Genomic DNA, 23653 nt, shown 5'->3' on the forward strand with positions numbered 1-23653 from the left:
GTTAATCCTAAAAATACAACAAAAAAAAAGAGTTTACAATACAAAAATCTTTTTCTGAAAAAGATATATATAAAATTTGCTTCTTACCAAATGGACTCTTCATCATAATTGGTTTAGGCATTTCTAGAGCATCACTCTGTCCATGTTTGTTAATAGCAAACACTCGGAAGAAAAATTCTTTTCCATCGTCCAGATTTTTCACAAGAAGTTTCAAAGTGGTGCCATCTGTCTTCTCTACTCTAGACCACATAGATCTCTGTACATCTCTCTTCTCCACAAGATACTCAGTGATTGGTGAACCGCCATCTTCCTGTGGGGGTTGCCATGACAACTCTACAGAGTCACGTGACAATATTTTTCCAATCAAAGGATGTGTTGGTGGACCAGGAGGACCTGAAAAAAAATATAAAATACTTAAGTTTAAAGCTAAGGAAAAAATTCTAACAAAGAAAATAACTGTTTAGTGTCTTTAAATATCAGCTCTATTTGTACGAGCCTAAGAAACAGGTGTAATGCGAGCCTTGACGAGCTTTTAATCCTGTTTCCAGCTGAGTCTGAATAGTAAACAGATACAGCATAGCCATATCTGTAGGGCTGTATCTGTATATTAAGACACCCAATTGCAGGAGAAAAAAAAACCAGCAAAATATTCCTACCCTTATTATGCTTACCATGATTTATTGCTTGATAGTTCAAAAATAATAAAATTTGAAAATATATTTTATTGACAAAAAGTTCAATTGATGAAGGATTCATATTTTCTGCGTGATTATGCAATTTTGAAGGGAACATTATAACATGAATGCCAAAGAAGACAGAAAGCTACAAACCTTTAGGTTTAGTTGGAGTAACTTCTGCTGATTCAAGTGGTTTACTTTCTCCAACCTTGTTAATGGCTACAACTCTGAATCTATAAGTTTGCTCTGCTGTCAAATTACTGACTTTAGTCTTAGTAGTTTGACCATCACAAATAGTGACCTCTGTCCAGATCTTGCTGTCAATGGTCAGTTCAAGTCTGTATCCAGTGATGGGAGCTCCTCCATTGTTTCTTGGTGGTGACCACTCTAATGTGAGACCAGTTTCAACAATGTGGGTGAACTTGATTGGTCCAACTGGCATGTCTGGCACAACTATTAAAAATAAAATGATAACACTTGTAGGATCTCAAAGTTATACCTAACATTGAGGCATTAGATATATATATTTATCACACATTTTGTACTGATATGTACGTTTTTGCATGGCCAATAATAGCCGGAAGTCGAGGTTGGTTATCAGCCCTTGGGCTGATATAGATATCACCCCTCGAAATCCATACCAAGCCCCCGAGTTTAACTTCCCGTAACCTGTCAATCAAAGACTATTTGTAAACAAGTTGAACACAATGAAAAGAAATTGAGAAAGTTACGCATCTGCTGTAGAAGAAAAAAGTAGAAATCAACAGAGAAAAACACAAAAGTGTTCTTAAAATTTTGACGTCATCAAGAATTTAGAAAATATATAAAGCCACACTGGAATGAGTAGGCTATATTATAAGATTCTTCTTAAGCATTTATTAACATTTGTAATGTAACACTTTAAAGTTGTTTAATATTTGCAATTCTTAGAATTAATATATCTATTGTTAAATATTTCTGAAACTTTTCACAAAACGTTGTTTACCTACTGTGATACGAACTTTTTTAACTAACAGTATTACATTTTTTAAATTTTTTTTTCGTTAAATATCTTTTTGATTTTTGAAAAAATATCAAACATTATTTGGTATTAAAGCTATTTGAATTCTCTTGCTTAAAAATATGTGATAAATAGATTATTACATGTCATTTTTCATATGGTCCATGGTATCAGCCCATGACCCATATCAAGCCCTCTGGCTTGATATAGGAGTCTAGGGCTGATACCAGGGCCATATGGAAAATGCCATGTAATAATCTATAAGTATCTTAAAATCTAGAAGAATTTCCATGATGTTTAAAAGACTTTACAGTTAAGTTGTTTCACATATTTGAAAATTAATTAGGATTTTGTAATAATACTTATAGTATAACTAATCGCCGTATTTGAATATCAAAAAATAATACAACGCGTGACCGAACGACGCATGGATTTAACGAGTTTAATCCATAGCGGTGTTCGGTCACAAGTTGTCTTATTTTTTATATTCAAATACGGCGATTAGTTATACTTTTTATTACATTGTCAAATTGCTTTTTTTTATGAAATTAATGTACAAAATGTAAGGAACTATATGTTTTTACTCTACGCATGTTTTGTTTCGACGTTATCGACTTCTTGACAACGCCTATTGTTGTATGACGTCAGAGAGTGAAATAACCACGTTTATTTCACATGTGAAATTATCGGTTTTTATCTAACTTGGAAATCAATGTAATTCAGTGCAACCAATGTAATAAATAATATTTATTATTAACTACCATTTATTATTTTTACTCAGATTATATATAAAAATTTCATCGAATAATTTTTTTTTATCAAAATATCTTATTTCCTTCAAATCAAAAACTAAACTAGTATGAAAACTTACTTTGTTGTTTTGTTAGTTGAATGACTTGTGAAAGTTCAACAGGTTTGCTTGAACCCTCATCATTTTCTGCTGATAATCTGAAGTAGTAGTCCACACCCTCACGTAGTCCCTCAACAGTGAACTCTGTTGTTTGTGCTTTGATCTTTCTCTCCTTGACCCAGGGTCCAAACTTCTTTTCCTTCCTCTCCAGGAAGTAGATCTTGATTGGTAATCCTCCATCAGACTCTGGTGCTTTCCATGTCAAGGTCACGGTTGTTCCTGTAGAATCTTTGACACTGAAATCTCTGGGTGAGGATGGTACAGCTACAAGTACAAAATGTCATCAGTTATTTTTATCTTTTCATGTTCAGCCAGTTGCCTTATTTTTCTGTTTATAAAATCTAATTGTTGAATTCTTGACTTTAAAAATCTAAATGTGCTTGTTAGAAGGCATTATCTAATCTTCATTTTTAACAAAAACTTGTAAGCTTTGGAACTTTAAATTACAAATAATAAAGGGAAGGCTATGTGATATGCTACACAGCAACACTCATCCCTGACTTCTTATAAAATAATCAGTTATAAATGAATGAAATTAGAATGTATATGATTTAGCATTTTAAAAAAGAACAGTTATATGATAAAAACAATTTTAAAATAAGATAAAATAAGGAGGAAATGCATGAAACCCTGAAAACTTACAGTATGGACTCTTGGCAGTAAAGGAGGCTTCAGCATCTAAAGGTTTAGATGGTCCAACTTCATTGACTGCCTTGACCTGTACAAAGTAATCTTGTCCTTCTTTTAGTCCAGTCAATTCAAAGTTTGTAACATTGGGTTTAGTTTTTCCTGCCTCAGTGTAAGTAGATCTTAATCCCTCACGTGTCTCTATGATGTAACCAGTAATGGGGGATCCACCGTCTTTCTCGCTGGGTTGCCATGACAATTTGGCTTTTGTTTTGTCAATGTCTGATATTTCTAGTGGACCAACTGGTGTTGATGGTACATCTGTAATGTTCACAAAATTATCTGGTTATAAGACAGGCTTTAACTTCTTAAAACAAATGCATGTCAAAATTCAATTCAACTTTTTGCTTTTTGCTAGAATTTGACTGGCTGTTAAAAGTTTGAGATTCAAGTCATCTTTTTTTACTTGCATTTCATGTTTAATTTAAATCAAAATTATTGTGTTGATATAATGGACTTCAACTGATTTTTATAATCACTTTTTTTTCTTGATGGTAAATAAATTAATTTCTAAAAATACTGATGCAATTTCAACTTTTCTTATTTCTTTAAATCATTTGAGCTTTATTACCTAATGGTTTCTGTATCTTGGTAGAAGAGTCAGTATCACATCTCTCACTAACTCCTACATCATTCTCAGCTGTCACACCAAAAACATAGGTCACTTCATATTCAAGGTCAGTGATAACATGACTGGTCTTGTACTGCTCTAATTTAGTGACCTTGACCCACTCTTCGGTCATCTCTACTCTCTTCCAGACTTGGTAACGACGGATCTTAGAGCCGCCATCACTGACAGGAGGAGACCACTCAAGGTGGGCAGTATTCTTGATGACTTTTGTGACCTTGACATTTTGTGGTGGTGATGGGGGACCTGTTTACATAAAATTTGCATAATAACTTACATTTATGTCTTGAATTTTTTAAGCAAAAATTGTCAAAGAGAAAACATTAGAGAAAAAATACGAATTTATTGGAAACAAACTTTAATTCTTATTGAATTATCCTGTAGATGAATAGTAAAATAACAAAATAAAGGTCCAAAAGAAAAACAAAGAATAGCACTAAATCTCAAAGGTTGAACTCATATAAACTGTGTTATGTTTATATGCCAAAAATATAACAACAATTTTTTATTGACTTCATAACTTAGTTATTAAAAGACTTACTGAGTTTCTTTGTAGGTTTAGCAGTTTTATCTGAGGTCAATGGTGGACTTTGACCTTCAGCATTTACAGCAGACACTTGGAACATGTATTCATTGTTAAGTAGAAGTTTTCCAGCAGTAAATGTTGTGACCTCTGGCTTGACTTCACCCGCCTTTGTCCAGTGTGCTCTACGAGTGTCTCTGACCTCTATGATGTATTTTGTTAGAGGGGTTCCACCATCATTCTTTGGTGGTTTCCATGACAATGAAGCAGAATCCAGTGTGACATTAGAGATTTCAAGTGGTCCCACAGGTGCTGATGGTTTTTCTAAAAATTATGATAAATATTTCATTGGTAACCAAACCTATAGCATTCTTAAGTAGGTATTTTTTCCTATTATTTAGAAAATTTTCAATCTTTATTTATAAGAATATTTTTGTTAACAATTTCTTATTTTTTGTATAGAAAAAACAGTTTCTTCTTTTTGTTACAAAGAATAAAACTTAATAAAATCTTACCATAAGGACTCTTGATTGTGATTGGTTGGTCCATTTCCAATGGTTCACTGATACCAATTTTGTTCTCAGCAAGAACTCTGAAGAAATAGTCCACATTTTCTGACAATTTCTGAAGACAGTAACTTGTTATGTTTGGTTCAATTATAGTGACTCTCTTCCATGTGTTACGTTTGGCCTCTCTCATCTCAATGATGTAATGTTTGAGTGGAGAACCTCCATCACTAACTGGTACTTGCCATTCAATGGTGGCTGAGTCTCTCTGGATATCAAGTACTTTGATAGGTCCAACTGGTTTAGATGGTTTACCTATAATACATATAAATGAAGCATTAGATATTTTGTAAAATGAAAAGATGAAACATTATATTTTTGTGAAATAGAAGAAAAAAAATAAAAGTTTTGCTTTTATGCCACTTATTGTGAAATGAAATGAAGAAACATTACTTTTTTTTTTTTATGAAATCCAAGAAATTATCAAAACATTTTTGTATGGGATTTCACTTTAAAGGTTAACTAACTAACTATTTGTTAATGCCATCATTTCAGTTTAATAAATCCTTTATGGTAATGTTGCCCTGCTGTTAAAAAATGAAAAAAATGTAATCGAAAATAAATGGAGCATGAAGAATATCACATGTAACATAATATTATCAGCAATAATGTTTAAAAAAATTGTCTCACTGCAGTTAAGTATTCGAAAATGAATTGTTATTGAAAAACAATGAGAATTATTTGTACCAAGCAATATTTATTGAAGCACAAACCTGATTGTTTCTTTGGAGTAACAGATTCAGATTCCAAAGGTTTGCTCTCTCCCACATTGTTGACAGCAATGATACGGAACACATAACTGTGTCCTTCCACAAGTTTGGTGGCTGTGTATTCTTTGACATGTTTATCCACTTTGGTAATTTCTGACCAATCAGAGTCGTCCATAGATAATAAGATTCTGTAAGCTGACACAGGACTGCCTCCATCTTCTCTTGGTGGTGACCAATCAAATGTAACAGAATCAGCTGTTACCACAGTGAAGTGGACTGGTCCTACAGGTGCAGAAGGTGGACCTGAATGCAACATTGGAATGGTTACAATAAGCCACATTAGTGTATTGTTTCTTTGTGTAATTTATTGAATTAAAAATAATTCATTTGATGATCATAAAACAACAAGATTTTCATTTTATTAATTTCTTTAATCTAAACTAATAATTAATTTTAAAACTGCAATGTATTCATAAATCTACATTCATATAAGAGAACAATGTAATAGTACTTCTTGTAGTGATGATAAAGATAAATAAAGTTACTATGAAAATGAACCTTGTTAAAAATTAAATGTTTAAACCACACAAAAAGATAAAAATGCAAACAAAAGCCAAACACCTGCATCACGGCAAATCAAAACAGCCTCGGCAGACTGTAAAGGTTCACTCAATCCCTTCTTGTTTTCTGCAAACACTCGGAAATAATACTCATTTCCTTCAGCAAGCTTTTGTACACAGTAGGTTCTGATCTTAGGCTTTATCTTATCTACTTTAACCCAGGATGTCTTTTTGACATCTCGTCTTTCTACGATGTAAGCAGTTAGTTCAAGTCCTCCAGTACTCTTAGGTGGTCGCCATGAGATCACTACGCTCTTATGTGTGACATCACTGATGACAAGTGGTCCCTCAGGAGCAGACGGCACAGCTAAATGGCAAGCAGCAAAAATAGCAACAATGTTAGCAGAATTAAACAACACACTCAAAATATAACAACAGCACATTAGAATGTTTAATAAAAACTAACACACATATGAAATAAAGACACAGTTCTTTAATAAAGAAATGGCATTTTTTTTTAAAAGCCATAAAAAGATTTTAATTGTTTTGGTATAATTCATTATTATTTTTTTTATTTTTTTCTGTCATATAAAATGTTAATGAATCATATTTTTACTGGAAAAAAACTATCCATAATTTCAGACAGGATATTATAGATAGAAGAACATTTTGCATGTTGATAGCAAAGTAATCAATCCTCATATAATCTGAAAATTTTTAATATATATAGTTAAATGCTGCTTCAAACTCACACAGTTAAGTAATTAAAAGTTAGATTAAATACACACTTCAACCAATAAACATTAAATAAGCTAGTTAGATCAACAGATTGTCAAATCAACATTTTTTTGGAAGCATCTCTTAGCTGAAAGTGTTTGTTTCGGTTCCATTACAGCTAGAGCCAATTTTGTAACTTATTTCCCCATAAACACAATCTCTTTACACAGCAAGACACAACTGAACAGAACACTATCTTACCTTCTGGGGTCTTTGGTATGATGGCTTTTGGTGCTTCAAGGTAGTCAGATTTTCCGACAACATTTTCAGCACAGACTCTAAAGAAATATTCTTGTTTTTCCTTCAGTTTATCAACAGTGAAGGTACAAGTATCGTCTTCACATTTTCCTACTGGTAGCCATTTTGCTCGCCTATTTTCACGGCTCTCTATGATATAGGCAGTGATTGGTGAGCCACCATCTTTGGGGCTTGGTTTCCATGACAATGTTACTTTGTCCTTTGAAATGTCACTGGCCTCTAGTGGGCCTTTTGGTGCTGCTGGTTTTTCTATAAAATTAAAAACAGTTTACCAAAAGTTAAATATATATTTTCATGTCTTAACATTTATTAATAATTTAACTCTTATATCAAAGCTGGCACAGTATTTTCAAACTTTAATAAAAGATCTTGTTGGCAATTTGACCAAACCTCCAATAGCTTTACAGAGAAAAGACCTCATACTATAATATATCTTTACATTTTGATCAAATATTCAAAAGACATATGATAAAAATGTATCTCTATTTTCATACTACCCTATTTAAACTTTCAGAAAAAGCTAAATAAAGAATGGATGGGCATGAGAAACTGAAATAAATTTACTGTTTCTTTATAACTAGTTCTACTATAGTAAAGAAACTGTTTGCAAATTCATCTACTAAAGCAAAGAAGTGATTCCCAATAAAAACATTAAAAGCATTTACTTGACAGATAACATGTGAAAAGATCTAGGATTTATTTTTCTGGCATGACAAACATTTAATTCAAGACATTGTATTTCTATCAAATTATCTACAGATCAAAGCGTCATAGATTTTTTCAATCGAATTATAAATTTTTAATACTTGCTACAGCACTAAGACTACTTGTATGATTTTTTTCTTTAAAGCTACTTTTCTATAAAAATTGTATGCTTTAAAGCTACTTTTCTATAAAATTTGTATGCTTTAAAGCTACAAATCCAAAAATACTCTATTCTTTAAAGCTAAAATCTATCTAAAGTTGTTCTAGACTATTTCATACCTTTATTATGTTTATCTGGAACTTGAGTATCTTCTAAAAATATTTAATAATATTTAAATTCTAGTAGAAGAATAGATCAGCAGTGCTGTAGAACCAAAAGGTTCTAGCTTCTTATATACTTATTTCATGTCATAACTTTGACATGGATGGTGAAATGTTACTTTTCTAGATTATTTTTAATATCCAAATTTCGAAAGAATTTAAATTTAAATTATCTTAAATGGTGATGATTTACTGGGAAAAGATTAAAAATCATATTCAGAACGGAAAAAAAAATCAAAAATTAAACCTACGTTTTGGTTTAGCTGGTCTGATGGCTTCACCAGTTTCCACTTGTTTTCCTATTCCAGCCTCATTCTCAGCTGCAACAGCAAAGTAGTAATCTACACCTTCCTCTAGATTTTTTACAGTGTAGTGTTCATCATAATTTTTGACTTTAACCACATCTGTCCAGTTGTCTGGTTGACCTTTGGCCATTCTAATGTGATAGGCAGTAATCTTAGAGTTTCCATCTGATTTAGGTTTACCCCATTCAAGGTCGGCAAAATTAACTCCAGATTTTGTGATTTTCAACACAGTTGGTGCTCCAGGTTTGCCTAAAATATAGGTAAAAAATGATTTATTTTTATTAATTATCCACTTAGTAAAAAAGGTGGTAAAAAGTTTGAATGTTGCCTTTCTGTAAATAATAATTAATTACTCAATTTTTTTACTTGCAACTAGCTAGCATCTTAAATTGTTTTCTTTTATTTTTTTACATTTGGCAGAGAAAAAAGGCATACAAATTTCCAATGCATGTTTTTCAATTAAATACACCTACTTATATCTTTCACTGGTTTAACTTTGTCTTTGGTCTGTAATGGTGGACTTTGACCTTCTTTGTTAACAGCAATGATTTGGTAGATATACTCATTTCCAAGTGCCAGATCTCTGACAGTAAATTCTGTTGATGTTGGTGAAACTTCTCCCACTCTTTTGAATGTTGATCGTCTTGTATCTCGTCCTTCAACGATGTAGGCTGTAAGTGGTGATCCTCCATCACTCTTTGGTGGTTTCCATGACAATACAGCAGATTTCTCTGTTACATCAGTGACTTCTATTGGACCTTCAGGTGCTGATGGTTTGTCTGAAATAAAAAAAAAAAACTTTTAATATACCAGATAAGATTGAAATTGCTGTAAGTTTAAGTTAAAGTAATTGTTATACTCTGTTGTTTGTTTAAAATGATACTTTACAAATACATTACTTCCACAATAATCAATGCAATATCTAAGACCTGAGACTAATTTGATTTATTACAAAATTCAAGCATCACTTGAGGATTATCTTTTATTAAAGGTGAATTCAATGTTTTTTATATATGGATGCAGTTGTTATGATCAACTAAAATAATTATTTAAAACCTACCATAAGGACTCTTGGCCTTGTTAGGTTTGTCTGATTCCAGTGGTTTACTCTGACCCACTTTGTTCTCGGCTGTGACTCTGTAGATATATTCCTTTCCTTCCTGGAGTTTGTCAGCAACACAAGATGTCACATCTCCACTGACACGTTTCACTGGGGACCATAAGTTTCTAGATGGCTCCCGTTTCTCAATGATGTAACCTGTGATTGGTGTACCTCCATCTGATTTTGGTGGTTGCCATGACAATGTCATTGAATCTTTCTGAATGTCCTTGACATCTAGTGGTCCTTCAGGTGTTTCTGGTTTTTCTGGTTTTTCAGGTTTTTCTGAAGTTGTTGCTGCTTTTTCTATCTTAATAGCCTCTGATGTCAGAGGTGTACTTGGTCCAACTTTGTTAACAGCTGAAACTCTGAAACTGTACTGTTTACCATCTTCTAATTCTTTCACAGTGAAGGTATTACTAAATTTATCTACTTTTCCAACTGGGATCCAGTCCTCACCATTTGTTGAAGATTCAATAACAAACTCAACAATTGGTGCTCCACCGTCTTGGGCAGGTGACTTCCATGCTAGGTCACATGACTTTGGTTTGATGTTGGAGACCTTCAGTGGGCCTCTTGGTGATTCTGGGACAGCTGCAATAATAAACAAAACATTTACCAAGGATTTCACCATGTCTATCCTTAATCTAAGACCAACCATGATTCAATATAGAACAGTTTTAGAACTAGTGTCTACAGTCAATTTTATAAAAATCACTAATCTTTAAAGTTACAAAAAAATATGGGAAAATCATCAGATATTAAATCACTGAAATAAATGTTGTCCATAATTGTCTTTTCCGTTATTGGTTTAAATATGAATCAGACTATAGAATTCCTCTTTTTAACTGTTTCTATTTTTTTTCATTCTGAGAACTTTAGTAGCTGTCATATGATATGGGTTTTGCTGATTGTTGAAATCTGTACAGTAACCTACTGCTGTTTATATCTACTTCCATTGGTCTTATTTTTATAATATTTTATAATATATGACCTTGAATATTTTGTCCTTGAAAACCTATATGTATATTAGAACTTTTGTATTATGTTATTTGTTAATACAATGTGAGACACTTACTGATCTTTTTGATTGGTTTAACTTTGTCTTTGGTCTGTAATGGAGGACTTTGTCCTTCTTTGTTTACAGCAATGATTTGGTAGATATATTCATTTCCTAGTGCCAGATCTCTGACAGTAAACTCTGTGGATGTTGGTGAAACTTCTCCCACTTTTTTGAATGTTGATCGTTTTGAGTCACGACCTTCTATGATGTAGGCTGTAAGTGGTGAACCTCCATCACTCTTTGGTGGTTTCCATGACAATACAGCAGATTTCTCTGTTACATCAGTGATCTCTATTGGACCTTCTGGTGCTGATGGTTTGTCTGAAAACAGAAATTTTATGTACATGTACCACAACTACTATTCAATGTTTTAAATAGTTTAGAAAAGCATACTTTTAACAAAAGAAAAAGTAAAATAAAAAAAAATATGTAACTCTGAGAAAATTCTACAGAATGGAAAGTCTTTAAACAAATGACAAAAGGTGAAACACATAAAATGAATGGATAACAGCTGTTATATCCTGACTTGGTACAAGCATTGAATTTTTATGTTATTTTTTTGAGAAGTTTTACAAATTTAGTATAAGTCTCTTCAAGTCTGATAGCAAAACCTACCATACGGACTCATGGCCTTGAGGGGTTTGTCAGATTCTAGTGGTTTACTTTGACCCACTTTGTTCTCCGCTGTGACTCTGTAGATATACTCTTTTCCTTCCAGGAGTTTGTCAGCTACACAAGATGTCACATCTCCACTGACACGTTTCACTGGGGACCATAAGTTTCTAGAGGGTTCACGTTTTTCAATGATGTAACCTGTAATTGGTGAATTTCCATCTGATTTTGGTGGTTGCCATGACAATGTCATGGAATCCTTATTAATGTCTGTGACTTCTAGTGGTCCTTCTGGTTTTTCAGGAACTGATGGTGCTTTTTGTATTTTAACAGAATCTGAAGTCAGAGGTTTACTGGGTCCAACTTTGTTTACAGCACAAACTCTAAAGCTGTACTGTTTACCATCCTCAAGTTCTTTCACAGTGAAGTTGTTGCTAAATTTATTTACTTTTCCAACTTGGATCCAGTCTTCACCATTTGTTGAAGATTCAATAACAAACTCAACGATTGGTGCTCCACCATCATTGTCAGGTGACTTCCATGTTAGGTCACATGATGTTGGTTTGATGTTGGAAACCTTGAGTGGGCCTCTTGGGGATTCTGGAACAACTGTTAAAATGTAAAACAAAAAATGTTTTATTTCATAAAATTTATATATCTTTAAATAAACATAAAACAATAAATCAGTTTCACTCATGGAAATTATTTAGCAAAACATAATTATTTTTTTTATTATTAGAATATTCCTTATCAAAAAGATATCTAGATACTGGATTCTTATATCAAGATTTGAAAAGTTTTTTTCTGATAATTTATTTTCTCAATAAGATTGTTGAGCAAAAGAAATTATATTAATCACCTGTCTATTAAATGAAACAGTATGTAAACCTATGGATGTCTTTTTATATTGTGTATTGTAGCTGTCATGCACATTTCCTTTTTATCAATTTCAAGAAAATATCTATACTTTTTATTTGAAAAGTAAAGCCTAATTTAACAAATTCAGGCATAAAAATATGTACCATTTAAAAAATATATTTACCTGCTTGTTTTGTAGGTTTGATTGCTTCCCTTGTTTCAAGTGCTGGACTTATTCCTTCCTTATTCTCAGCCAGAACACGGTATGTGTATGTGTTTCCTTCAAACATGTTGTTTGCTTTGTATGTTGTAGTATCCGGTGATACTTTGTCAACTTTGACCCAGTTAGAACGTTTGTTGTCTTTCCTCTCAATAATGTAACCAGAAAGAGGCAAGCCTCCATCTGATTTTGGTGCTTTCCATGACAACACAGCAGATTTTTCAGTTAAATCTGATACATCCAAAGGACCTTCAGGTGCACTTGGTTTGTCTGTAAAAAAATATCTCTTTATATATTTACAAATTACTCATTTTATTAATGAAAATAGAATATTAAGATTTGCATGAATAATATGGAACAAATCTGGGCAGGAAAAAAAAGACAAGTGAACTGTAACTGTAGGATAACTATCTTATCTTAATTTTCAGGTTCTAAGTCCATAATGGCACAGATCATGAATTTATTTTGGTCTTTAGTTGGAAAAAAATATTTCAATTTAGCTCCTAAATTTTTTCTATCATTTCTAAATAAAACTGTTTTATAGTAAGCAGCACAAGCCACTACAACTTACCAAATTTACTCTTTGGTGTGATGGCTGTTGGTGTTTCAAGGTAGTCAGATTTTCCGACAACATTTTCAGCACAGACTCTAAAGAAATATTCTTGTTTTTCCTTCAGTTTATCAACAGTAAAGGTACAAGTATCAGCTTCAGTTTTTCCTGCTGGCATCCATTTTGCTTTCCAACTGTCACGGCTTTCCACAATATAGGCTGTGATTGGTGATCCACCATCTTTGGGACTTGGTTTCCATGACAATGTGACTGTATCCTTTGTTATGTCAGTAGCTTCCAATGGAGCTTCTGGTACATCTGGTTTTTCTAAAATAGTCACCAAGGTAACAATATTAATTAATAATTTATAAAATATCTATTTCATTTGCTTTGAATTTTTCTCTACCCAACAATGATATATTGTTCAATAGGTAACCTATTATTTTCAGTTTAAGCATGTCAAATTTTTCAATATTAGGCAAAAAGATGAATACAAGGTATCTTGATCATGTATAGGCTTTAAATCAATATCAACATTACAAATATAGAAGAGTATATAATAAAATCAAAGTTAATTTGATAAACGGCATATGTCTTGTAATTCATATGATATATAAAGTTTCATTTTTCAAATACCTTTGAGGTGAGACAACAACAAATGGAAGTTTTTAACAACCTTGACTGGCTATACAGCCTTGAGGCAAGAATCATAATTAACTCCAATATATACCTTTAGGTTTACTGGGTTTTACTGATTGGTCAGTTTCAACTTGTTTTCCAATTCCAGCCTCATTCTCAGCTGCCACAGCAAAGTAGTAGTCTACACCTTCCTCTAGATCTTTAACAGTAAAGTGTGTATCATAACTGTTGACTTTAGCCACATCTGTCCAGTTGTCTGGTTGACCTTTGGCCATTCTGATGTGATAGGCAGTAATCTTAGAGTTTCCGTCTGATTTAGGTTTACTCCATTCAAGATCAGCAAAGTCCTTTCCAGTTTTAGGGACTTTGACAAAGCTTGGTGCTCCAGGGGTTGCTGTGTAAAATAAAATATCAACCTTTGTTTTTATTTCTGTATTTGTAAATATAAATTTACCCTTGAACATAGTAAGTAAATAAACTGTGTCATTATGTGAGATTTGGAATAGAAGTAAGGAAGTTTAATGCTTTTTTTTCTAATGCTTTTTTTTTGTGCAAAACACTGATTTTTTTCCTCAGAAGAGCTAAAGAGTAAAGATCAGTTACAAAAACCTTGAATTTTCTTTATTTGTTTGTGTAATATTCTCAGTGTACAAGACTTAATAAAATGAATAATATCAAATTAACTTACATATTTCCTTTGTTGGTTTAACATTATCTTTGGTCTGTAATGGTGGACTTTGACCTTCTTTGTTTACAGCAATGATTTGGTAGATATATTCATTTCCTAGTGCCAGATCTCTGACAGTAAATTCTGTGGAAGTTGGTGAAACTTCTCCCACTTTTTTAAATGTTGAGCGTCTGGTTTCTCTACCTTCTATGATGTAGGCTGTAAGTGGTGATCCACCATCACTTTTTGGTGGTTTCCATGACAATACAGCAGATTTCTCTGTTACATCAGTGATCTCTATTGGACCTTCAGGTGCTGATGGTTTGTCTGAAAAAAGTTTGAAAATGAATAAACACCTTTATAATTCTTATGTTGTTTTTTTTCTCTTTCAAAAGAGGGACGAAAGACACCAAAGGGACAGTCAAACTCGTAAATATAAAACAAACTGACCAATTGGTTTCAACCAATGCTATAATTTGTATAACTATTATGACAACTTAAAAAAGCATGTTTGTTTATTTAACTCATGTTTTGTAAATTTAAGTTCTGAGTTTACCTTAGCAAACCGTCTTATCAAGTTCTCATTTGAGTAAGCTACTAGACCAATAGTTTCTAATATCAAATTTGAATTGAATTTGTCAGCTGCTATTAACTGATCCATTGTTGTAACTCACCATAAGGACTCTTGGCTTTCTGTGGCTTTTCAGATTCCAATGGTTTACTCTGACCCACTTTGTTCTCGGCTGTGACTCTGTAGATATATTCTTTTCCTTCCTGGAGTTTGTCAGCAACACAAGATGTCACATCTCCACTGACACGTTTCACTGAGGACCATAAGTTTCTAGATGGTTCACGTTTCTCAATGATGTAACCTGTGATTGGTGAATTTCCATCTGATTTTGGTGGTTGCCATGACAATGTCATGGAATCCTTATTAATGTCTGTGACCTCTAGTGGTCCTTCTGGTTTCTCAGGAACAGATGGTGCTTTTTGTATTTTAACAGAATCTGAAGTCAGAGGTTTACCGGGTCCAACTTTGTTAACAGCACAAACTCTGAAGCTGTACTGTTTACCATCCTCAAGTTCTTTAACTGTGAAAGCATTGCTAAATTTATCTACTTTTCCAACTTGAATCCAGTCCTCACCGTTTGTTGAAGATTCAATAACAAACTCAACAATTGGTGCTCCGCCATCATTGTCAGGTGACTTCCATGTTAGGTCACATGATGTTGGTTTGATGTCTGATACTTTGAGTGGTCCTTTTGGGGATTCTGGGACAGCTGTTTAAAATCATAAAATGATTTTAGGTTTAAATGCAAAGGAAAACATTTTCGACTTTAAATTACTTAAAATTATCTATGCATATTCTTAATTGATAGCATTTCTAACCTTACTTTTGTCATTTCAGGGACATTTATAACTCACTATGCGGTATTGGCTTTGCTCATTGTTAAAGGCTGTACAGTGACCTATAGCTGTTTATTTCTGTGTCATTTTTTCTCTTATGAAGTATTGTCTCTTTTACAATCATACCACATCTGCTTTTTTTATTTTTACTAATATCTGACATACATTTTTTCATAGATAATGAAGGAGTTATATGCCTTGAATAATAAACAACAAACCTGCTTGTTTTGTTGGTTTGATGGATTCTCTTGTTTCCAACGCTGGTCCAACACCTTCTTCATTCTCAGCCAGAACACGGTATGTGTATGTGTTTCCTTCCAACATGTTGTTTGCTTTGTAGGTTGTTGTCTCAGGTGATACTTTGTCAACTTTGACCCAGTTAGGACGTTTGTTGTCTTTTCTTTCAATAATGTAACCAGAAAGAGGCAAGCCTCCACCTGACTTTGGTGGTTTCCATGACAACAAAGCAGATTTTTCTGTTAGGTCTGCAACTTCAAATGGACCTTCAGGTGCACTTGGTTTGTCTGAATAAAAAACATTTCAGGTCACAGCTATTGCTTAAATAAAATAGTTATAAAATGTTATGCAACAACTGAAGCTGATCCACTTCACAAAAATTAAAATCAAAATTATATATTTCACAAAGATATTCATTTTCTATGTAGGGAAGGTTGAAATTGAATACAAAGTATAGATATAGTGGTTATTATTCATTTTAATGTTATTACATAACCTTTTGATCAATTTTCATTTTAACATATCAAAATAAAAAAAAAGGTATTTACCAAAAGCACTCTTAGGAATAACAGTTTCTGAAGTAAGTGGTTCAGAAACTCCTACTTCATTAACGGCCATTACTCTGAACACATATTCTGCATTGGTCTTCAATCTCTGAGCACAGTATGTTGTTATATCTGGTTTGATCTTGTCAACCTTTGACCAGGTTCTGTCTCTTACTTCCTTCATTTCTATATGGTATACTGTGATTGGTGATCCGCCATCATCCTTTGGTGGTTGCCATGACAATGTAACAGATGTCTTTGTTATATCAGAGAATTTGATTGGTCCTTGTGGTGCTGATGGTTTTTCTAAAAATTAATAAATTATATTTAATTACTTCATAAAAGGAGTTAAAATTCATGTTTTATTTCCATTCATTTAAAGAAATTATAATTCTTAATCGACATTTCTATATATGTTTCTCAAAATGTAAGCTCATTTTGGAGTTTGATCAATTTATTATCATTGAAATCCAGACTGACTTGAATTCAGCAAATAATGATGTGAAAATGTGTTGTAACTTGTACTTACAAAAATATCTGTTATTATAATGGTAACGTGCAACTTGCAGATGAATTTTTAAATGTTATTTTCTATTTTACTATTTGTTGGAAAGTGTAAAAATATCCACCAGACAAATTCAAAGTAATACCTGGTTTCTTGTGAAGAGTGACTGGAGTCTCTAGCTCTGCAAGTTGTCCTTGGCCAATTTTGTTTTCTGCAGAAACTGCAAACTTGTAAGGTTTGTTAGTTTTGAGGTTTTTGGCTGTGTAGGAAGTGTCAAATGATCCAACACTTCCAATCTTTTTCCAGTCGGCAGAATCATCTTCTTTCATGAATATCTGGTATCCAGTGACCTTTGATCCACCAATGTCCTTGGGTGCTTTCCATTCCAAGGTCACCTTGTCAGTGTTCTTGCTTTTTATCTTCAAATTTTCTGGTGCTTGTGGTGCTTCTGCAAATAAATTATAGATTTATATTTCTGGTTTTCACTTCGCTTAAAAATTCACACAAATATGAAATCTAAAGTACTTTTCTACAATTCAAAAAAGATTAGAAGCAGGTGTATGTTATTAGACTATCTCAAGAGCAGAGAAAATGTGAAATTCATAGAAAACTTGTTCTATGGGGAAATGTTCAAATTTTAAGTTAACACACTTTTGCACATTTTTGAATTTTAATGTTGATGGTAGATCTTTGATAATTGCTGTTATAAGTTTATCTACATCTTAGATTTATTGTTCAAAAACTTGTTTATTTTCAAAAACTGTGATCTAATTTATATTAACCCCTCTTCGTTAATTTATTTACAGTAAAGTTAAGTTATCAATATTCAACCACTTTAACATAAATGTGATTTTGAACATGGTAAATCAAAATGATATAAGGCATATCTGACCTAGTTGTTTTTGAGGTCTGACAGATTTGACAGACTCCAATGGAGCTCCAGGTCCTTCGTCATTGACAGCTGAAACTCTGAAGTAATAGTCACCACCTTCCAGAAGTTTGTCAGCAATAAAGATGGTAGCGTCTGCACTGACATCTCCACATTTGGACCATGTTGTACGTTTAGAGTCTTTAGCCTCTATGATGTAACTAGTTATTGGACGTCCACCATCCTTGGTTGGTGGGCTCCATGATAGTGTGACTGAATCCTTGGTTATGTCAGAGAATGCTAATGGGCCTACTGGTTTGCCTGGTTTGTCTATTTAAAATAGAAGGATATTTATTTGTATAATAAAGTTTTATTATTCTCAAATCTGAAGGAACAAATCTGATGAGGAGCATTTAAAAATCTGCAGTACCCAGTATTTGGAATAAAATATTCCACTACAAAAATGATATAATTTGTTTGTCAAATGTTTTAAATTGTCAATTTAAGAAATATTTCTTATACACCATCAATCATTTACAAAAACATGAATGTTATACTTGATTTCTTTTAAATTTGCCACATAGAAATAAATACAAAATGCCTTACTATCAATTAAACATTTAACATAGAGAAATATTAAGACTACAAATATTTGATTTAAAAGGCATGAAATGACCAAAATTAAATGTTTCACAAAAGGCAGATTCATTACAAATTAATGTTACATACCAAATTCACTCTTAGGAACAACTGTTTTGTCTGTCTCTAGAGCTGGACTTCTTCCAAGTTTGTTTTCTGCTATGACATGGAACATGTAATCTGTTCCTTCTGTCAGGTTCTTTACTGTGTATGTTGTATCATCAGGACTGATCTTATCAACAAGGGACCAGGTTGTACGTCTGCCTTCCTTCTTCTCTATGATGTAGCCAGTCAATGGTGAGCCACCATCTTTAGTTGGAGGTTTCCATGACAACTTGACTGAGGTTTTAGTTATGTCTGATGTATCTAATGGTCCAACTGGTTTTTCTGGTGGTCCTGATAAAAAAACAGAAGATACAATGTCATGTGCTTTTAAAAACACGAGAAGAAGATTATCTCCATCAGTTTGTTTATTAGAATTTTAATTATAATCATTTGTTACCAGTAATTACTTTCCACATAATTGTACAAAGAACTCATAAAACAAATCAAAAACAGAAAGAAAAAAGAATGTTATCTGACGTGATATTGCACTGTTGAATATCAACTCTCTTTTATTCAATATTGCAATTAAAAAATATTTCAATATCATTGGTTTGTTTGAAAACATACCTGCAGGTTTCTTGGGAACTACTGTAGAATCAAGCATACAAATATCACCTTGACCTACAGAGTTCTCAGCTGCTACAGCAAAGGTGTACTCAACTCCATCTTTCAAGTTGGCAACCTTGTAGCTATTATCAAATGGTTTTACTGTAGCAACAGTAGTCCACTCATCTGAGGGTCCTTCCTTCATCTTGACAATGTATCCTTTGATCTTTTCACCTCCAGTTTTTGATGGTGGTGTCCAGTCCAATGTAACAAAGTCAGGACCTACTTTGGCAGTGGTCAGTTTTTCTGGTGGACCTGGTTTTTCTGTCAAACAAAAATTACATTGTAAAAAAATAGTATAATTATTTTTATGTTTTGGAATATTATTTTTACTGAAAGGAATGTACTGTAAGAAGGAAATTTTAAAAGTTTGTTACATGTTTGTTACATCTGAACAAACAAGCAACTTTCAAGAGAAATGATGACATTCATATCTTCATTTGTTCCTCATTTCCCAATATATAACTACCAGGACTTTAAATTCTTTATAAGTAATGTTCTTTTTATATACATTTTTTTTTAAAGAGTTATACTTTTTTTTTTTTTTGGTCATGAATTCAGCATAAGAAATTAAGTATATGGTTTTGTGTGACTGTATATTCCTTTATATTGGTATGATTAAAAGCCAAAGTTTACCTTAAATTACATCCTGTACCAATTAATTAATATAACATACCAATAATTTTTCTTGGTTTGGCCATATCAGCTGATTCCAAGGGGGAACCAGATCCTTCACTGTTAATGGCTGTGACCCGGAAGTAATAATCTTGACCTTCCTTTAGATCTTTAACATTGAACTTGTAGGTGTTTCCATCTACAGTTCCAGCCTTTGTCCATGTTGATCTATTAGCTGGTCTATATTCAATCTGGTATTTTTCTATTGGAGCACCACCGTCTTGTTCGGGTGCTTCCCATTCGATGTCGGCAGAACTCTCAGTGACATTACTGATTGTAATTGGTCCAAGTGGTGCTGATGGTTTGGCTGTAAAATATTTCATATGATAATTACCCATTTGAATATTAAAGATTTCAGAAATTTGTTTTATAAAAACTACATCTTTTGAATGGTTTTACACTAGTCATTTTTGGGGCCCTTTACATATTGCTGTTTGGTGTGAGCCAAGGCTCTGTGTTGAAGACTGCACTTTGACTTATAATGGTTTACTTTTACAAATTATGACTTGGATGGAGAGTTGTCTCATTTGCACTCATATCACATCTTCCTATATCTATATACATCTTTTACATCTTTCAAAAACTCATGTTCATTTTTCTAATACATGTGCATTCAAAACTAACTGACTATAATTTATTAGTTTACCGTACATCACATATCAAAAGTAGAAATTTGATAATGATGTAATATAATATCATAACTTCTATTTCCATTTTGAAAAATATCATAACTTTTTATTTCCATTTTCAAATACAAAACTACACAGAAGAGTGGATGAACTTACAGAATGGACTCTTTGGCAATACAGCTTTATCAGCCTCTAATGGCTCCCCAAGTCCTGATTTATTTTCAGCACGTACACGGAACATATATTCTGTTCCTTTTTGTAATTTGTCTACTCTCAGCTGATTGATTTCACCGTCCACTTTCTGGACAGGTATCCATGTCTTGCGTTTTTTGTCTTGTTTTTCAATAACATAGGAAGTGATTGGACTTCCACCATCTTCTTTGGGTGGTGACCAGTGAAGTGTGATTGAATCTTTTGTGACATCAGTCATTTCAAGTGGTCCCATTGGTTGTGATGGTTTGCCTAAAATTTTAAAAATAAAAAACTTACTTATAATTACAAAAAAATCCAAGTCACATAATTCAAAATAAAGATGGATAAAGAAAGCAAAAAAAATCTTTACTTTAAAAAAAAACAATCCTTAAATGGTAGCTTAACTAAAATAAACCTTACTTTTCAAACTTAAAATGAAGAGAAAGATACATGGACAATACTTTTGCATAATGGAAATATATAAATTACCAATTGGTTTTTTTGGTATAACTACATCAGATACCAACAACTCTCCTTCTCCCACGTCATTGATTGCTAATACACGGAAGAAGTATTTCTGTCCATCTTTAAGACCCTTGGCTGTATATTTAGTAGTATCAGTAATATCAAGTGGTGTCCATGTTTTACCATCTTCTGATATCTCAAGTTTGTAAGATGTTACTGGTGAGCCTCCATCTTTCTTTGGAGGTGACCAGTTCAAGGTCACTTCATCACCAAGTACATTGGTGAATTTGATTGGTCCAACTGGCTTAGCTGGTGTAGCTATAAAATGTATAATTTGTTTATACGTGTTTCATGAATTTATGTCATTTAATCATTATAGTGAAAAATCTAGATAAGGGTGAATCACCCATTCAATAAGGCAGCAACCATTTGATTTTCTGGGGGGCTATGGCTTTTTTTTCTGTACAAACTTTTTTTTCTCCTTTCGGCAAAGAACAATCTATTCTTTTTAGCGACAAACCAAAAACAATTATTTTTTTTCTTTCAATTTTAGCATTACATATAGTGGCAGCTGAGGATGAAACAAACAATTTTTTTTCTCAGGGTCCAAAACAAATTATTTTTTTCACCAAAAACTGGAAACAAACTTTTTTTCCAAAAAAAACATACCCCCCCCCCAAAAAAAAAAAAAATCAAATGATTGCTGCCTAAATCAAACAATTTACCACACAAATCAAATTTTCAATAGGCTTTTTCATGCAGACTTTTTTCCCAAATGATTAAAACAATTATCCACAAAGTAGAAATTTCCACCAATACAAAAAAATGTAACATTATTTTTCACTTTTGAGGTTCTATATAATTTGACAATTCCCTTAACTTCAAAACATTTGTAATTTCAAACTCCTTGTACAGGAACCTTTAAGTTTTTTTTTTTTATCCTTTTGAATACTTGATAGATTCATAATATACTTATTAACAGGATTTAACTTACTTGGTTGTTGTTTAGGTTTGATTTCTGCGTCAGTAACAAGAGCCTCACTTGCTCCTTCAGCGTTTACAGCCAATACTCTGAACTGGTATGGAGTTCCTTCTATCAACTTAGGAACAACAAAACTCAATGTTTGATCATCAACGCTTCCAACCTTAGTCCAAGATAAACGTCTCTTGTCATACTTCTCTACAATGTATTCTTTGATTGGTGAGCCTCCATCTGATTTTGATGGTTGCCATGACAATTTGACATTATCAGCTGTGATGTCAGATGCAGTCAATGGTCCTTCTGGTTTTGATGGTTTGCCTAAAGTCATTTTATAAATTGTTACTTCAGATGAATTCTAAATTGAACCAATAAACTGAAGGATTCGGGGTCTCAACTTGCATGCTTATTATTTCAATATTGCTTACTATTGTACTATTGTCAGATTGTTTGTTCATGTGTCTTTTTTGTCTGTTTTGTTTGAGTTTGAAAATTTAGGTATGCCATCCTATAACATATACTGAAATCATCATGCAATAGATTTAAGAAAATTTGCCAATGAGACAACTCTAGATTTGAAGTCACAATTTGTATAAGTAAACCATTATAGGTCAAAGTACAATCTTCAACACAGAGTCATGGCTCACACATAACAGCAAGCTATAAAGAACCCCCAAAAAAATACTGATGTAAAACCATTCAAACAGAACAACCAAAGGTCTAATCTGCACCAAACTATTGTTTTTATTCATTGGACTTCTTTTCATAAAAATATGGGTAGGTGATCAAGGTTCAAATTCTATATAATAGCTTTTCAATTATCTTTTATTAGTAGTATTATACTTATTGGAATAAATGCTATACTCTTTTTTTGAAAATTATCGAATTGTGTTTAGAAACAGTACTTCAAATAAAGAATAAAAGAGGTGATGTAGTCAAATTATTGTTTTTTATTAATCAAGAAATTTAAGTAGCAATCTTTAGTGTGGACAAAATAAAAAGAACCAAATTCTTTTAAAAGAGGTTTTGATGATTGTTTTATCCTTACATAGGTAATCAGAATACGAACTTTAAACTAAGAAGTAAGTACTTATCCAAACCAAAAGAGGTAAAAAGTGTTTACATCAGGAACAAGCTCCATGATGATGGCAGTTTTTGACGACCTTAACTGGCTATACAGCCCTCACACAGTCCATAACTAGATATGGAAAGGTATCCTCATACAAAAGATTTGAGAGGCAAAATACAAGGAAAGTGTAGGAAATGTTAAAACCAAAAAAGGCCACAAACACAACATTTATAAAACCATCTAAAACCAAATTTACTTAAAAGATTTGTACCCTAAGTTGTACAAAACAATTTAGAAAGAGAAAATTTACAATTAAATGTGATGGTCTAATTGTTCTAGAAATTATTTTCAAGAATAAGGACATAATAAATAAAGGACTGGTGACAAGTGATTGCAA

General features: G+C 32.6%; 1 protein-coding gene across 1 annotated transcript in view; it reads right to left on the reverse strand.

Annotated features, from left to right (window-relative positions):
- Positions 1-23653, reverse strand: part of LOC134694149 (titin-like) — a 210078-nt gene that overhangs the window by 35539 nt on the left and 150886 nt on the right. The window contains exons 116-146 of the mRNA XM_063555147.1: positions 22203-22508; positions 21233-21526; positions 20708-21013; positions 19924-20229; positions 19209-19511; positions 18627-18932; positions 17922-18227; positions 17175-17477; positions 16528-16830; positions 15961-16266; positions 15010-15615; positions 14357-14662; positions 13760-14062; positions 13051-13356; positions 12444-12749; positions 11405-12010; positions 10805-11110; positions 9688-10320; positions 9101-9406; positions 8574-8876; positions 8281-8313; positions 7240-7545; positions 6323-6628; positions 5705-6004; positions 4941-5246; positions 4444-4749; positions 3846-4148; positions 3230-3535; positions 2549-2851; positions 831-1130; positions 88-393 (exon numbers count right to left, since the gene is read on the reverse strand). Of these exons, the coding sequence (XP_063411217.1) occupies positions 88-393; positions 831-1130; positions 2549-2851; positions 3230-3535; positions 3846-4148; positions 4444-4749; positions 4941-5246; positions 5705-6004; positions 6323-6628; positions 7240-7545; positions 8281-8313; positions 8574-8876; positions 9101-9406; positions 9688-10320; positions 10805-11110; positions 11405-12010; positions 12444-12749; positions 13051-13356; positions 13760-14062; positions 14357-14662; positions 15010-15615; positions 15961-16266; positions 16528-16830; positions 17175-17477; positions 17922-18227; positions 18627-18932; positions 19209-19511; positions 19924-20229; positions 20708-21013; positions 21233-21526; positions 22203-22508 (10095 nt within the window). The remainder of the gene's footprint in view (positions 1-87; positions 394-830; positions 1131-2548; positions 2852-3229; positions 3536-3845; positions 4149-4443; positions 4750-4940; positions 5247-5704; positions 6005-6322; positions 6629-7239; positions 7546-8280; positions 8314-8573; positions 8877-9100; positions 9407-9687; positions 10321-10804; positions 11111-11404; positions 12011-12443; positions 12750-13050; positions 13357-13759; positions 14063-14356; positions 14663-15009; positions 15616-15960; positions 16267-16527; positions 16831-17174; positions 17478-17921; positions 18228-18626; positions 18933-19208; positions 19512-19923; positions 20230-20707; positions 21014-21232; positions 21527-22202; positions 22509-23653) is intronic.

Source organism: Mytilus trossulus, chromosome 13, assembly GCF_036588685.1.
Source record: "Mytilus trossulus isolate FHL-02 chromosome 13, PNRI_Mtr1.1.1.hap1, whole genome shotgun sequence".
Taxonomy (NCBI): domain Eukaryota; kingdom Metazoa; phylum Mollusca; class Bivalvia; order Mytilida; family Mytilidae; genus Mytilus; species Mytilus trossulus.